The 17212-nt window shown below is 49.0% G+C and overlaps 1 protein-coding gene across 1 annotated transcript in view; it reads left to right on the plus strand.

Moving 5' to 3' along the window:
• man1a1 (mannosidase, alpha, class 1A, member 1) overlaps nt 1-17212 on the plus strand; it is a 248254-nt gene that overhangs the window by 204517 nt on the left and 26525 nt on the right. The window contains exons 6-7 of the mRNA XM_056294357.1: nt 12782-12905; nt 13482-13575. Of these exons, the coding sequence (XP_056150332.1) occupies nt 12782-12905; nt 13482-13575 (218 nt within the window). The remainder of the gene's footprint in view (nt 1-12781; nt 12906-13481; nt 13576-17212) is intronic.

Below are 17212 nucleotides of genomic sequence, written 5' to 3' on the forward strand. Positions count from 1 at the left end.
CTCTGTGTTTAAATGTGGAAACCTTGGGAGCGCGGGGAGGCTGTGAGTCATTCACTGTGTTTCGATAAGTGCGGTTCTGCAGCCCATGCTGTTTTTACTAGCCCAGTCGCCCTTCAGTGGTGGTCAGTAACCTGAGTTAGTCACCGTCTGTGGTGAATCACCTCCACAACGCTCTTTAGAAAGTATCTGGCTGGAGCACAGAAAAGGACGATCTTGGATGTTTCCAGAGGAAACGTTGCAAACGCCGGAGATCCTTGAGCGCATCCCGAGGACACGCACCATTTCACCCGAGACACGGAAACAGTCGTAACTGATCACGCCATCCTGCGATAAACCAGAAAACTGATATAATCCGGCGCGGTAACTGTCAGGAAGGTGCTTTGCGGTGTTATTGTTTGAGCGGTGGCAAGGAAACACATTCCTGCTCTCGTCTGGGCAGATATCCTATTAAGAGATGAAGTTTTCCTGTTTGGTTGCTCGGCGCCGAGCGTGTCTGGCCGCGCGCGGCGTCGTGTCTGCTGCACTTGTCTGTTAAACACGGGTGGATTCCAGTCAGCTCTGTTGCCATGACAATGGAGCAGGGGATCTCGTATTTTTGGGCCACGGATGGCCGGGTTAGGCAAAGACTCAAAGAGGAGCTGCAGGAGAAGAAAAAAAAAAAGAGGCTTGTGCGCTCTGTGCAACAACGCAAAGAGTGTGCCGCCGGCGATTCACCTCGCCTCTCGTCTGACACGGCGGCGAGCCGGCGTGTATACATGCACGCATGGCAAGCGGCACGCCGAGCGTTTGCCGCGCTGAACTTTAGCAGACAGACAGACCGGAGGGGGGTGGGGGGGGAGTGAAGGATGGGGGGGGGGGGGTCGGCTGAAGAAATAAGGATGAGGCATGAACATATGAAATGATTCGGGGGGGGGGTGAAAAAAGAAAGGAGGAGAAAATTGGGCCGTGAGAGGCTGAGCCTATCAGTTCAGAGAGAGAGAGAGAGAGAGAGACTCATTATCAGGTCAGGTGTGTTACAGAAGATAACGGACATACACCCGCACTCGTGGCTTTTTTCTTTTTTTCTTTTTTTTTTTGAAGTCCTCCAGTCTGACAGAGCTCTAATAAGCATGTTCAGGTTAACCTGACACAGCCCGACAGATCGAAGGAAAGAGAGAGTGGGAGAGAGCGGGAGGGAGGGAGACGGAGGGAGAGAGACGGAGGGAGAGCGGGAGAGAGACGGAGGGAGAGAGGAAGGGTGACAGATGGAAGAGTTCTTTTGAGTGGGTGGGGAACTGAGCTAAAAAGCCGAGAAGTACTTTTAAATTCCAGTAGTTATGAACCGTCAGGCTGTCGGCTGTAACCTTGGCCAAGACGGAGCTGCAATTAGCCTGATGCACGCACACACACACACACACACGCACACACACACACACACACACACACACACACACACACACACACTCGCATGTATGCACAGATTCTTGCAGACAAGGCCTTGGTTTTCCTCCTTTCGTCCCCCCTTCTCTTATATCTTCATCTTGTCTTGATGCTGATTTACCCCTTTCTCTTTCTCCTTACTTGTCATTCTTGCTTTGTTGCTGTTTTCTCTTCTTTTACCCCCCCCCCCCCGGGCTCGCTCTCTCTCTGTCTCTCTGCCACTTGGTCTCTCTATCTCGCCCGGGAGGACTCGGTGACTCAGCAAGCTGGGGCGTACCAGATGCTCACAACGTTGTGGGTTCCAGCGTGGCCCGCGGCTGTTTGTTTGATTCCCTTTGTCTCGCTGCCGTTTCTTCCTGTCGCTCGACGCCGCGAATATAAAGCGAGCTCGGAGCCGCCGCCATTTTGTGCCCTTTATTTGTCGAGGGGCGGTTTGTCGAGCGCGCGGGTTTTTGTCCGTTAGCGTTTTCACCCGTTCACACGCTGTCTGGTGGCGCTTTTGGGGCTGCGCAACGGAGCTCCTCTCAGAGCCTGGCCGTCATGTGCCTTGCTGGAAGGCACCTTGGCAGGAGGCCTTCGGGGAGGGGGAGGCGTCGCAGCTTGTCCTGCAGATTGGTTTCAGTGAACCTGGAAGATAAGTGTTTCCTCAACCGTGGCTTAAGTGGACATGTCCACCGCCCGAGGTGCGGGTGATTTATCTTAGCAGACACATTAGACGGCCTCAAAGCTGGACACTTCTGTAAGGGGGGAGGCGGGGGGGGGGAGTCGAATGTTCTCACTGAGAGAATAGAAGAAACATCCTTTTTTCCTAAACATGTCTCCCATCTCTCCCTGTCTCTCTCTCTCTCTCTCCCTCCCCCCCTCTCCCTCTCTCTCTCCCGTGCTCTCTCTCTCCCTCTCTCACTCTCTCTCTCCCTCTCTCTCTCTCTCGCTATCTCACTCCCTCCCTCTCTCTCCCGTGCTCTCTCTCTCCCTCTCTCACTCTCTCTCTCCCTCTCGCTATCTCCCTCCCTCCCTCTCTCTCTCCCGTGCTCTCTCTCCCTCTCTCTCTCCCGCTCTCACTCTCTCTCTCCCTCCCCCCCCCTCTCTCTCCCTCCCCCTCCTTCTCTCTCTCTCTTGCTGTCTCTGTCTCCCCCTCTCGCTCTCTCTCGTGTAAAACCCACTGATTGCTATTAACTGAGCAGAAAACGCTGCTAAGATCCAGTTGATTTCATCGACTGATCTGTGAGGAACCGGCCCCAAGAGAGCCGTTCTGGTTCACCGTGGTGAGACAGGCAGAGAAGAACAGCGTTGTCCTCTGGTTTTCGCCACGACATGAAAAGAACTTATTTACGGTCATCCTCAGCACTTGTCAAGATGAAGAGCCTGATGGATCCGAGGAAATTGGGTTGAGACGCAGATGAAGGTAGATGGAATGAGCGAGGGAATTGTGGGTAAACAGAGGATCAAGAGAGGATTGCTTTAATGGTTAAGGGGGGGGAGAGAAAAAGACCCGGTAAAAGTTGATCTGGATGTTTTCTCACCACAAACTAATCTACTGCACAGCAGCAAGGAAAGGCGTCAGCGGGGCCGATGGTGCTGTTAAGTGTCAGCGACGTCTCTTCAGGGGAGGTGTTCTCTCAGCTGATCATGTGTCCGCTGATCATGAACCAAACCAATAGACTAGCTTTAATGTACGGTACAGCAGTTCAGGGCCTCCATACCAAAACTCACCAGGCTGAGAAGAATTCATTTACCTTGATATTTGACATGCAGCGTACGCACAACATCCCTGTGTGTGTTGGCAGCAGAGTCAAGCCTGGACTTTGACCTGCGAGGCGCTGATATCAGATTGCAGAACGCTGCTGCGGTGTATGTCCTCCGCTCTCTGTTTGAAATTCACCCCACAAGCAATGCTTTCTTTCCTGCGTGCCTCGTTGTATCGTAGAGTTTAGACTTTTGGGGTTTGGTTTTTTTTTGTTTTGTTTTGGTGGCGGTGGGTGGGGGGGGGGCTAATAGCTGCAGTTGATATCTTCTATAGTGAAATCCCAGGTTCAAAAGATGGAGTCTCTTCCTCCACTTAGGCAAGGCAGGGTTTTGTATAGCACATTTCATGCACATGAGCAATTCAAAGTGCTTCACATAACGCATAAAAAGGCATTTGATAAGAAATACAGCCTCCGGGTGGCGTAGCGGTCTACTTCGTTGCCTACCAACACGGGGCTGGTCGGTTCAAATCCCCGTGTTACCTCCGGCTTGGTCGAGTGTCCCTACAGACACAATTGGCCGTGTCTGTGGGTGGGAAGTCGGATGTGGGTATGTGTCCTGGTCGCTGCTCTAGCGCCTCCTCTGGTCGGTTGGTCAGGGCGCCTGTTCAGGGGGGAGGGGGAACTGGGGGGGAATAGCGTGATCCTCCCACGCGCTACGTCCCTCTGGTGAAACTCCTCACTGTCAGGCGAAAAGAAGCGGCTGGTGACTCCACATGTATGGGAGGAGGCATGTGGTAGTCTGCAGCCCTCCCCGGATCGGCAGAGGGGGTGAAGCAGCAACTGGGACGGCTCGGAAGAGTGGGGAAATTGGCCGGATACAATTTAGGAGGAAAAAAAAAGGGAGGGGTATTTAATAAGAAACCCAGAATGAGATTTTAAGAAAGTAAAAAAAAAACCGTGAAAATGTGATATGATTAAAAGAAATTTAAAAAAACACATTTTAAAAAAAGGACAACGTAGAGGAATAGCACAGCCAGAATTTATAAAAAAATAAAAGGCTGAACAGATGGAGGAAGAGGCTCCCGATAAAACACGCTGAAATTCAGTCCACATGTGTAACTAGTTAAACCGGGGAAGGCTCCCTGGAGCAGCACATGTGGACTAGGATTAAGTACGCCTCCATTTACCTCCATGTACTCACTGTTCTTTTCTGTTGCTAGCTTGACTGATTTCCACCGTTCATCTCATTTCAACATCGCCTCCCCCTTGGCCCGGCATCAACATCAACACTTTATATCCTCGCTTTAGCAGATGAAATGGGAATAAATGGTAGTTCTGTGTACTTTGTGGATCAAGTCAAGCACCGTGTTGAGGCAGTAATACCTGATGAGCCTTCTGAGACATTGACGTGGTATTGGCAAAACCCAAAGAACCCTTGTAATGAGAATGCAGTCTACAAAACCTGGCTTATTACGTGCAGAGCCGGTGCCATTTAACTCATTTGTAGATTTAAGCAATGATTTCCCACTCATTTTACAAGATGAAGTTGGCAGATTCATTTATTCATTCAATACAGAATTCATACAATACCTTGGAGCAATAAAAGTAATGGATGAATATATTAAAATCTGATTTGATACAAAACTGAGCAAACTTTTTGAAAAAACTGATTCAAGCACAATATATATCTTGATATAATATGTGCCAAAGTCACAGGCACATATATCCAAAGCCCCATAGAGTACCATTAGTACTTGTATTTTTATTATGGATGGCCTCCGTGGGAATTTATCCCCCAACTCTGACGGTGCTAGTACCATGGCCTGTTCAGTGAAATAGAGGAGACGGATAATAGTCTGTATCCCCCGACCAATTTGTTCATTTATTAATGATTAATTTAGAAAATTGTACTTTCAAACTGTTTTTTTTTTATCACGTCTGAATCGCCCCCACTGTTCTACATTATGAAATAAGCCAGACATACTGAGTTTTATGTGTACCGTGAAAGTGTAAATGAGTCATTAGCTTTTGTATTGATTGATGTTTGGACCGAATCTGAAAGTAGCAAAGAGATTAGGTTGGTTTTTTTTCAGACGCGCTACCAATGTATAGATGTATAGTTGAAATACTTGAAAATGATTACATCTGGGCTTGACTCTCCCTCCCTCCCTCCCTCCCTCTCTCTCTCTCTCTCTCTCTCTCTCTCTCTCTCTCTCTCTCTCTCTCTCTCTCTCTCTCTCTCTCTCTCTCTCTCTCCTCTCTCACATGCACAGACTACTGTAGGAAAAAAGGCTTCTCTCCTCAGACAGAGCTCTAATTATGAGATCAAAGAATTGCAACTTACAAAACTAAATATGACCGAACTCTGGCTACCAATTTGCTTCTTGGTCTTACTTTGTCTGATATCTAATTTTCTTTCTTCTCTTGAGCTCGCCTCTCTCTTTGTTTAGCCTTTTCTCTTTGATGTTTTTTCCTCCCCTCTGTGTAACACTGGTAAAATGGCACTCGCTTCTGCAGAAATACACCCCAAAAACGAACCATAAATGTCTTCAGACGACGGCTGTGTTCAGCCAGGCCATTTTTAGTCTTCTACGCTTCGCCATTTGATGATGGATTCAGGAACGACCAAGCCTGGTGACTCTGTCTGTGTGTTTTTTTCTGCATGCCTTCCCTCACTCCTGTCTCTCTTTGTGTCTGTCTGTCTCGCTCTCTCTCTCCCTCCCCCTTACACCTTCCCAATTGAATGTCGCCCTACACTGCTGTCGAGCTACTTGTTCCAAAAAGTCATCGAAAGAGAGGGGGGAAAAATGGATTCCCACAGAATATACAGTCGCCTTGCCTCTACAGTTGTCCATCAACATCGAGTCTCGTACGGCAAAGCACCACTCTTTGCTTCCTCTCTCCCATACGGCTGGAATCAGCTGTGCCATCAACTCCCGCTGCGATGCTATCATGGCCAGTGGCTTCTGGGCATTTGATTTTGTGACTGATTCATCCACGAGCACAGATCGCACGTGTATCCTCTGCTCATCGGTATTGTAGACCACAGACCCTGTTCTGTGATTGTCCTGGATAGAAAGGGCAATGTTAGCGCCTGTATTTCCCTCTGGCATAACAGAGGTATGCGGCGTTATGGCATTCAGCATCCATATGTCAGTAATGTAACGTGGAGTTACTGTAATTAGGGGCTCCAAGGTGGAAGATGTCCGTACGTTTTTAGTGAAACACTCTTGCCTTTTGTTTCCTTCACGTGTTGTCTTGCAGAATGTCATATTCATACTCATGTGTCATGGTAGTCCACATTGTGGCACAAGACAGAACAGTTTAGCTTCAAGAATATTAAGTTTCCTTTATTAATCCCCTTGGGGAGATTCAGTTACTGAAGATTAACCCATCCTTGCTGTGATCTGTGTAGCTAGGAGCAGTGGGCTGCCGCCTTGATGCTGCACCCGGGGAACAACTCCAGTTCCTTTCCCATGGCCTTGGTCAGGGGCACAGACAGGAGTATAAACCCTAACATGCATGTTTCTTTTGATGGTGGGGGGAAACGGAAGCATCTGGAGAAAACCCACCGCAGACAAGGGGAGAACATGCAAACTTCACACAGAGGACGACCTGGGATGACCCCCCAAGATTGGACAACCCTGGGGTTCGAACCCAGGACCCTCTTGCTGTGAGGCAACAGCGCTAACCACTGGGCCATTGTGCCACATCTCTTTAAAGCTCTCCCCATGTACTGTACCTAAAGGTCTGATGTCTTTGACAATAAACTTCACTAGCAAAGCGGTGATCTGTTGTCGCCTCTTGAGCAGTTTGGTGAAGTTGTAAATCGTCATCTGTACAGGGCTTCTGGTCTGTCTTTCACTGCTGCTCGCTAGCGAATGCCGTTTCAGATAACACTTGTACCTCTGCTATAATTGAGGACTTACTTGCATACTATGGAAGCAGCTGTGGTATTTATTTCATGTCTTGTGAGGTATTTCCTAATCATTGATGTGTAAGTTCATGTTTGTTATAAGCTGCTGTCTGTTCTGCAGATGCCATGTTGTCAGTGTGTGTAATCACATGGTCACCAACTAGTCAGCATCAGCTGCCGGTGAGCGTTGACTTGTGGTATCAAGGACGACTCGTCTGTGCAGCCCCGAGTTGATTCTTCTTTAAAGCTTTTTGATGCTGATGGGATCACTGATGAGCTCAGGAGCTATGTACATCATACACCACGGCCATCCCAGTCTCCAGATCTCTTCAGCTGCATTTAGGGCAGCGTCAGCCACCACTGTCACTAAAACACCAAATAACAGAACCTGTTTGGGGTGAAAACAGTGTGGCATCCCTCTAATTCAGATCTTGACACCTGTACAATCTGTCAAGGCGTGCCTCTAGTGTTTCTGGCAGCTTTTGGAGGTGGCATCTTTTATTTTGATGTTTAGCTGTAGATCTGTTCTGTTTAGCTGTTGACATGTCTGCCCAAACCTGACGCAACTGCACTAGCTAGGTTCAAGTTGGGTCACGTTGGGCTTAAGAGCTCACATTTAGACCCTGTTTGGAAGTGCTGTTCAACATACTTTTTAAGACATTCTGAGGCACCATCAAAGAGGAAAGACGACTCTGTCAGTCTGTGTTCAGAGTTTTTTTGAAAGCTACACACATGCACTAATGCGCACTTACCACAGCTCTCCTCTGCATTAGCCTAAGGCGGTGGAAGCGAGCCCTGATTTAAGGGCTCCAATTAAGTTACTGACTGAATCTATCGCCATTCACTTTTCTCTCACCCCAGAGGGGGGAAGAAGGGGTGGATTTTAAGATGCAGAGGAAGAGAGATGAAGGGCAGATAAGCATGAGGAAAAGAGAGGAGGTGAAACGAGAAGAACGGATGATAGCGATAGTGTGGAACAGCACGAGAAAAGTGGGCCAGAGTCAGGGCTGCCCATAGGGTTGGCACCGCGCACTACAAATGAAAAAGAGGTGCCCTTCCCACACCATTAACATAATATCAGAGGCGCTGGAGGAGACGGGTCTGGTGCACTGAGGTAATTTCCAGAGATGGAATGCCAAGTCTGGTTTTATCGGCTCTCTGGTTGGCACCATTGAATTCAAATCCCTCATGTTGGCACTGCTGAATGGTTTGGAGGGTATTAAACTAGCAGTTAGATTTCACAGCTGTCATTTTACAGCTGGCCAATGAGTAGCTTTAGGGGTGATAGATTTGGCAATAAGAATGGACATCCCTTAAAGGACAAACAAGGCAGCGAGAACTTGGCACCGTGCCCCTTCTTAATGCATACACCCATATTCACTTATTGGTGTCAATATGTATTGACCTAGTTTGTCACTCAGTCAAGGCCTTTGGATCCATGTTTCCCCACAGCTTATTACAGACACTTTGTTTTATGGGTTTAATTCAAACATCTGTGAAAACATCTTGGAACAACCTCAAAAAAAATAAAAAAAATCTGCATGCCTAGCCTGGAAATATACCGTTATGCCAACTGATCCGTAACTGCAATAAAGCGGTTTCTTCTTGTCCACTGGGAGAGTCCAGAGATAGTATGCATGGGTTGAGAAGACAAGTGCTCAGAAAGTAAACAAGTAGACTGTAAGTGAGTATTTTCCCCCTACAGATAATGAGGTTAAGAGTGAAGGGATGTTTCATCCCTGCAGATTACAAATGATGAAGTCATATTTAAATGCCTGCCTGGTTTGGTATCTCACTTGGGATAAAACCTATGAGTACAATGCTCTTGCCAGTTTTAAATTCTTTCTGCCGAGGCTGAAAAGTTGAACCCTTGATGCTGGTGTATTCATAATTCATAGTTTGCTCGTTAAAGGTGTGACTGGTCAGGAGCATACCGCCTTGTTAGATCTGTAACAGTTTTCATGTAATGTTGGGTTCTCACACTGAAAAACGTAGATATTCTGTCTTTGTTATCATGAGTGTGACTGAAAAGCCCATCCAGGACTCTTAAATTTCGACTCATAACTTTGCTCTTAATAAAAAATCTTGAAAAAATATTGACTTTTTATTTTCTGAATTATGAATATGGTATTTTCTAAGGTTTTCAGCACTGACTAGTGGCAGGTCAGCATCTGGTATACTGTTAGTTGTCTGTTAGAGACACAGTTGTCTTAATAAGTTGTCCAGCACCTCTTCCTCACGTACAGTGAGTGAGCCAACTGTAGGGGATGGAGTGCGAAGAATTGTCCCAATATACCACGAGTGATGTCACAGCGCGAGGAGGGGATGGGATTTTGAGGTTTTTTTGGCAGCACTTGTGATTTCTCCCTCTGCAAATGAGTGTCTAAGTTATTTATTCATAACTAACGTAAACATTTTTTTTGGGGGGGGTGTTTCCTCCTTTTTCTCCCTATTTGTATTCGGCCAATTACCCCTCTCTTCCGAGCCGTCCTGGTCGCTGCTCCTCCCCCTCTGCTGATCCAGGGAGGGCTGCAGACTACCACACGCCTCCTCCGATACATATGTAGTCACCAGCCGCTTCTTTTCACCTGACAGTGAGGAGTTTCACCAGGCGGATGTAGTGCATTGGAGGAGCACGCTACCCCCCCCCCCCCCAGTTCCCCCTCCCGTCCGAACAGGCGCTGGATGTGGGTATGTGTCCTGGTCGGTCAGGGTGCCTGTTCAGGGGGGAAACCCTGGTGAAACTCCTCAGTGTCGGGTGAAAAGAAGTGGCTGGCGACTCTACATGTATAGGAGGAGGCATGTGGTAGTCTGCAGCCCTCCCCGGATCAGCAAGAGGGGGTGGAGCAGCGATCGGGACGGCTCGGAAGAGTGGGGTAATTGGCCGGGTACAGCTGGGGAGAAAATGGGGGGGGGGCAACCCCCCCCCCAAAAAAAGAGGTTCCTTTAGGCAGAACGGTGCATTAAAAACATCTCTGCGGTGTCCCGGGGGGGGGGGGGGGTTGTGTGGCTTTACTCGTACTCACACATCGTTTCTTTCAGTCATTGTGTGCTGCTACGTACGACCACCTGGAGCCCAGGGCTTGTCTGGCAGGCGCGTGTGACTCCCCATGCCCCTCGTCTCTGACTTTATTAATGTGCACCTGCGGTGTACGGGGTTGTGTCTGCGGGGTTTGCGGCGCAGCCTCTCCCCGCTGGCCTTTGTGTTGTTCTCCTCAGCAGGGATTTAGTCGCTCGCATAGCGGGGCTTTGGGAAGGGATCGAGACAGGCGGCGGCGGGCTGGAAAGGTGTGTGTTTGCTTTGCCCCATGGCTCATCCCAGTCCCCCACCCCCAACCTCCCCGCCACCGGCCCGGCCCCGCCCCGCCCCAGAGAGGGGATTTAGCCTTCATCACAGGGCTTAGGGAGGGACCGACAGAGATGGATGGACTGATCAGTACACAGTTGACAGGGTCAGTGAGAGAGAGAGAGAGGGGCGGGCGAGAGCGTTGCGAGGATGAAGGAATTAAGTCAAATCCTTCTGAAATAGCTGGAGCACTTCTGCACAGGCAACACACACACACACATATACACGCACCGACATATACATGCACAAACGCGCACAAAAATTCCCCCAACTTAATCTAGTCTATAGCGGTCTGATTAAACTCGTGGTAAGGAATCCAGGCCCTCATCATCATCATCAGCACCAATTAAGTCCTGCGACCTAGATCTCTCCGTCTCCCTCTCTCTCTCTCTCTCTCTCTCTCCCTCTCTCTCTCTCCCTCCGCTCTCAGATATGGTTGTGATTTGCCCCATATTTGGGCGACATGATATAATCCTCATTGTAATGGGAAACGAATTGTGACTGGCGTGGCGCTGAAGGGGGTGATAATTAGTATGCTCACCCAGCGCTTTGAAGGAGGTGTGCGAGACTGCCTCTCCACCGTGTGTGTGTGTGTGTGTGTGTGTGTGTGTGTGTGTGTGTGTGTATGTGTGTGCATCACAGGCCCTGCTCCTGGCTGGTACTTCTCCTCTTTCTCATTTCTTGACTGCCCCCCCCCCACCGCCGCCGCCGCCACCACCCCATCCTCTTACAGTTGGCTTTCAGGCTGATGGATGAAGCTTTTTCCACAGCCTTGAGCATGCATCACTTTGTGTGTGTGTGTGTGTTGTGTGTGTGTGTGTGTGTGTTGTGTTGTGTTGTGTGGAGGCTGTTTTAGTGTGTGTTCCACTACTCATTTCATCATCCACCAGCATGTGTTTTCGGTGGCCTCTCCTATAGGTGTGTGTGTGTGTGTGTGTGTGTGTGTGTGTGTGTGCGCATTTGGCATCTACATCTCGTGAACTAACAATATGTATTCATGAGTACTTAGTTTTAACAATGCATCCAGAGACGGTGGTCCACACACACACTCAAGTGTCCTTCAGACATGTCCTTGTCAGGCGGTGCCAGGGCCGATGACTCACACACTGGTGTTGTGTAGCTCGTACATCATGCTTGTTCAAAGCCACCGCGGCGGCCAGCCACAGAGGAGTTGTTCGTTTGCGGTGACCCGTCTGCTCAGGTTGACCCCCTGGGGTTCTGTGTCCTGTTGGATGTTTGCGTTCATGTCAGGGAAGGTGTCGGCAGCCGGACCAGCCAGACGCGGTCTTTATAGCTCGCCAAGCTGCAGGCGAGTGGGGTGGGATGGGGGGCACAACCAGTTCATTAAATGATGACATAAACAGACATCTCAGGTGAACAGTCCTGGCTTTAGCGCACATCTGTACCTGCGATGTCACCGTGGGACAGACGTTAAAGGGCTGCTCGTGGGTTTGTCAGTGTCTGTTTTTGTTGGGCGACAGACAGACAGGAAGAGATACTAGCGTCTGTGTAGCGTCTCTGCAGAGGGGTCAGGAGACACAGCAGGTACTATGCTCAAAGGTCTAGCGGGATCTCCAGCTGATGTGGTGGGGCTCACCGCCGCTGGCCTCCTGCCAGTCTAGGGTTTACTGATGGGTTTGCATGCGGCAGCACAGGCCGGGTCCGTTGTCAGCACCGTCCATGTCGGGACAGAAGCTGGCCGTGGCGCGCCGGAGCTGCACTCTGATTCGTCCCTTTAAAGGAACGCTAGAGTTATAGCAACAGCAACCAAGCCACATTTCAATACTCACTGTCTCGCTTTGCTCGCTCTCTCTCTCTCTCTCTGTCTCTCTGTCTGTCTCTCTCTCTGTCTGTCGCTCTCTCTCTGTCTCTCTCCTCCCACGCGCTATGTGCTCTGTCTCTCTCTCTCTGTCTCTCTCTCTATCTGTCTCTGTCTGTCTCTATCTCTGTCTGTCTCTCTCTCTCTGTCTCTCTCTCTATCTGTCTCTGTCTGTCTCTATCTCTGTCTGTCTCTCTCTGTCTCTCTCCTCCCACGCGCTATGCGCTCTGTCTCTCTCTCTCTGTCTCTCTCTCCATCTGTCTCTGTCTCTGTCTGTCTCTTTCAATTTAAATTCAAATGGCTTTATTGGCATGACATACCACTGTACATATTGCCATCTCTCTCTCCCTCCCTCCCTCTCTCTCTCTCTCTGTCTGTCTGTCTGTCTGTCTGTCTGTCTGTCCATCTGTTTCTCTCTCTCTCCCACTCTCTCTCTGTCTCTGTCCCTCTCTCTCTCCCTCCCTCTCTCTCTCTGTCTGTCTGTCTGTCTGTCTGTCTGTCTGTCTCTCTCCCTCTCTCGCTCAGGTATGCATGCACACACATACACAAGCGTCTGTGCGTCTACATTTCTGTGTGTTTGTCTCCCTCTCCAGTGGGATCGGTAGGAACTGGCCGTGGGCGTCCGGTGGTAGCAGCATCCTGGCGGAGTACGGCACCCTGCATCTGGAGTTTGTGCACCTCAGCAAGCTCTCCGGAAATCCTGATTTTGCCCAGAAGGTAAAAGGAAAGGGAAGGATGGAGGACTGGAATAAATGAGGAGAAATAAGGGGGCAGACTGGAAGTGTTCGGCCCCTCTCCTGATATCTGCTCCGGGTGGTTGTTAAATAGAGAGTTGGAGATGAAGAGTGGAGGACATTACCGGGCTGCGTTTCTCCTCAACCCCTGCACTGTTTATATGTATGAAGAGTCGCGTCGTCGCCTCCATTAAGCTGATCTGGCAGTAAAATGGAAGACGGATGCAAACACAAAAATTGAAAAGTTGAATTTTCAGGTTACATTTAAACAGTTGTCCTGGATATGAGTTTCAACACTATTGGAAATTTTACACATTATTTAATTCAGTAATTTTATATTCCTTTTTTGAATCAGTTTTATGTATGTCTGCATGTTGTAGAATAGACCGTTTGAAGGCCAGAGAACTGATATCTTACTTGTGGTTTTTGGGGGTTGTATGAGTCCCACACAGCTACTGTACCAGTCAGGAGTCTGTGTGGCAGCTTTTTATGCTTTCATGTGTTGTGTATTGGTGTCCATTTCGGTATTTTAATGTCGCTCTCCTCATTGCATTTTTAGGTAATGAACATTCGTAAGGTCTTAAATCGTCTGGACAAACCCCAGGGACTGTACCCCAATTATCTGAACCCCAACAGTGGCCAGTGGGGACAACGTGAGTTTGCCTTCAACCTTCTCTCATTCCTCCTTCACTTCTCTCTTGGCTTTCTACCTCCATCTCTTACTTCTCTCCCATGTTCCCGATGTGTATTATCTCGGACCACTGCCCATACCCCCCCCCCCACACACACACACACACACATGCACACCCTAACAAGTTTGGTGGTGCAGCAGTTAGCGCAGTCGCCTCACAGCAAGAAGGTCCTGGGTTCGAGCCCCGGGGTAGTCCAACCTTGGAGGTCGTCCCGGGTCATCCTCTGTGTGGAGTTTGCATGTTCTCCCCATGTCTGGGTGGGTATCCTCCGGTTGCTCCGGTTTCCTCCCACAGTCCAAAGACATGTAGGTCAGGTGAATCAGCCGTACTAAATTGTCCCTAGGTGTGAATGTGTGTGTGTGTGTGTGTGTGTGTGTGTGTGTGTGTGTGTGTGTGTGTGTGGACCCCGTGATGGACTGGCGGACTGTCCAGGGTGTCTCCCTCCCTGCCAACCAATGACTGCTGGGAAAGGCTCCAGCATCCCCCCTCGACCCTGAGAGCAGGGTAAGCGGTTTGGCTCATGGATGGATGGATGCTGTTATTTTACATCGCATTCCATATGCAAATGTATTTATGGTTTTGATTATTTGCAGAATGAAAGGTGCACTTGTTTTTTTACGACCCCCCCCCCCGTCTCCAACCCCCTTCTCCTTATACTCCATATATACACACACCAACATTGGACAGCAACCACCTAAAGATATTTGTGTGCCCTGCTCCAACCGTGCCCCTTCGCTTTCCTCGTTTGTTCGTTCCTTTCAACAGTCTGCACGCCTCCTCCTCCTCCTCCTCCTCCTCCTCCTCCTCCTCCTCCTCCTCTCTGTCCTCGCCTCTCACATCTCCACACAGCCTGTTCCATTTGATCTCCGTTGACACCCTTTACTTAACTGCAAACTCCTGTCCCTATTACACCTTCTGCACTCTCATGCTGTTTTTCACTTTTTTCTCTCCAACCTGTGTGTGTGGGGGGGGGGGTGGGGGGGTATGTCTGTTAGGACTTAGCAACATTGTAACAGGGTATAATTTTGAATCCATTATCAGCCTCTCCACACCACAATGGCTGAGCGGGTAATGATGGGGAGACGACGGTTAAGAGAGGAGGGGGGGGGGTTGAAAAGAGAGGTTGAGGTTGGTAGTGAAATAAGGGTGACCGGGTGGGGGGGGGGTGAAGATACTTGGAGCACATGCAGTCAAAATCGTGATTTCCGCGGCTCTTACTGTCTATCATAACTTAAGTCGGTGAACACGATGAGGTGTTCAGTGAGGTGCAGTTACTTTGCTTTAGACCTGCACTTCTAACTCATAAATTAATAAGTCTCAGAGACGTCTTGTTTCCTCATCACGGCAGAGACATATGAGGTTACATGAATAAAAAAATCACATATTGATTTGTGACATGCCAGGAATTCTTTGGAAATGAATGAAAGACAACTGCAGGTTCTCTTCCAGCTGAACTGAGAGAACGAGAGGGGGGGGGGAAGGGGGGAAAGGGGGAATACATCAGAAAGAGGTAATTGTAACCTGGGGATGTTGGGAAGGGAGTGAAAGTAGGAAGTTCAGCCTTAAAAGCCAAACCTAATACCGGTTCTCAGCTGTTTAAAACGGCCACCAGCTGACAACACATCACTGGTGTCAGCTGGCTGAATGGTCACCAGTGCTGCTGATTGTCAATATTAGTTTGATATTTGAAGTTGTATATTTTTTTACTCGTTGATTTTCATATTTTATTGTTCGCACAGCACACAGCTCCTAACTGAACAGCATTAGCTGTTCTAATTGCTGGACTGATATCATCATCAGCTGACTTTCTCCATAAAGAACTGACCTTAGATACGTAGACATCCTTCGATCCATTTAAGCGATCCACCTTTAGAGGCTGCTCACTTCACTACTATGCTCTAAAATGGAAAGCAAAATCAAAAATGACTAAAGTATGTCCGGGTGGCGTGGCGGTCTACTCCGTTGCCGACAAACACAGGGATTGGCGGTTCAAATCCCCGTGTTACCTCCGGCTCGGTCGGACGTCTCTACAGACACAATTGGCCGTGTCTGCGGTTGGGAAGCTGGATGTGGGTAAGTGTCCTGGTCGCTGCGCTAGCGCCTCCTCTGGTCGGTCGGGGCCCCTGTTCGGGGGGGAGGGGGAACTGGGGGGAATAATGTGATCCTCCCACACGCTATGTCCCCCTGGTGGAACTCCTCACTGTTAGGTGAAAAGAAGTGGCTGGCGACTCCTCGTATCGGAGGAGGAATGTGGTAGTCTGCAGCCCTCCCTGGATCGGCAGAGGGGGTGGAGCAGCGACTGGGACGGCTTGGAAAATAGGGTAATTGGTCAAGTACAATTCGGGGGGAAAATCCATTCCATTCCATTGTCCAAGCCGCTTATCCGAATGACTGGGGTATATTTGTACATACTTGGCCGTACTCAGAAAGGGGCGTTATTAACTCCTTTTGTTGATTGTGGACCTCGGGCCCTGAGGTTTTTGATAGATCATCTCCATTGTTACACTTGTAAGAATACAGTGGACGCTGTTCCACAGCGGCACTGAAAACAAGTATGCAAAACTACAGGGTGGTGCTATTCATATCAGTGTCATTTCAAGTGAACACTTGAGCGTTGTCTAAGATGCAGAGGGAGGACACAGTTGGTAAAATATGACCGTCTGTCTTCCCTCTTCAAACGTTGTTTGTGTTTCCCTGTCATTTTGCATCTCAAACAGCACATGTCCACAAGGAATCACCGTCTGCATTCATAAATCCCCGACTTCAATTCCCCACAAGTCTGACATACGAAGTCACTCGCTAACCTCTGCGTGGTGTTGTTTGCCATGCAGTATCCATATTAACTACACTCTGTCATGGAGTCTATCAGACATTCACTTTGCTAGATTTACTTCCGAGTGTTACGTAAACTGAGGTCATTTACTGTGTGGTTGCCCTGAGGGTGGTGCTAGACAGTGGAGGGTATTAGCCGGGTTTAGTATGACTTGTTCTTCGGTTGATGATTGGATGCGAGACATCTGCTAGTGCAGCACTTAAAATGCCCTGAAGAGGTAACACTGACTCTGTAAACATGTAAATGCTCTCTGTAAGGTCGCTGGCAGCTGTGCACCATTGTATGAAGCTTCAGCTCCTGGTATACCATTTCGTGGGTCTGATGGCATCAGTCTTGTATTGGATTATCAGTTGGCTCGCTCTGCACATGCTGTTATCCACCTTTGACCTCTTGATAATGATCCATTTTCAAATCTCTGGCCGGGGCTGAATGTTCTGAAGGTGGTGGACATCTCTTGACTCTGGAAAAACCCACCAGCATGGCTGGTCTTGACACACTTGAAGTATGGGTTCAGTCAGCCAGCCATACCAACATGTACCCTGGCTCTGCCAAATGACGGATGCTAAGCAGGTATGGGCTTGGCTCGTACTTGGATGGGAGACCACCCGGGAAAACTGAGTTTCTGCCCGAAGTGGTGTTGGTAGGCCAGTAGGGGGCAGTCTTCCCTCTGGTCTTAATAAAAACAACAAATATCAATGCCCCATTGCAGTGACGGGGACACTGTGCTGTAGGAGATGCTGTCCTTTGGATGAGACGTTAAACCGA

Source organism: Lampris incognitus, chromosome 15 (assembly GCF_029633865.1).
Source record: "Lampris incognitus isolate fLamInc1 chromosome 15, fLamInc1.hap2, whole genome shotgun sequence".
Lineage (NCBI taxonomy): Eukaryota > Metazoa > Chordata > Actinopteri > Lampriformes > Lampridae > Lampris > Lampris incognitus.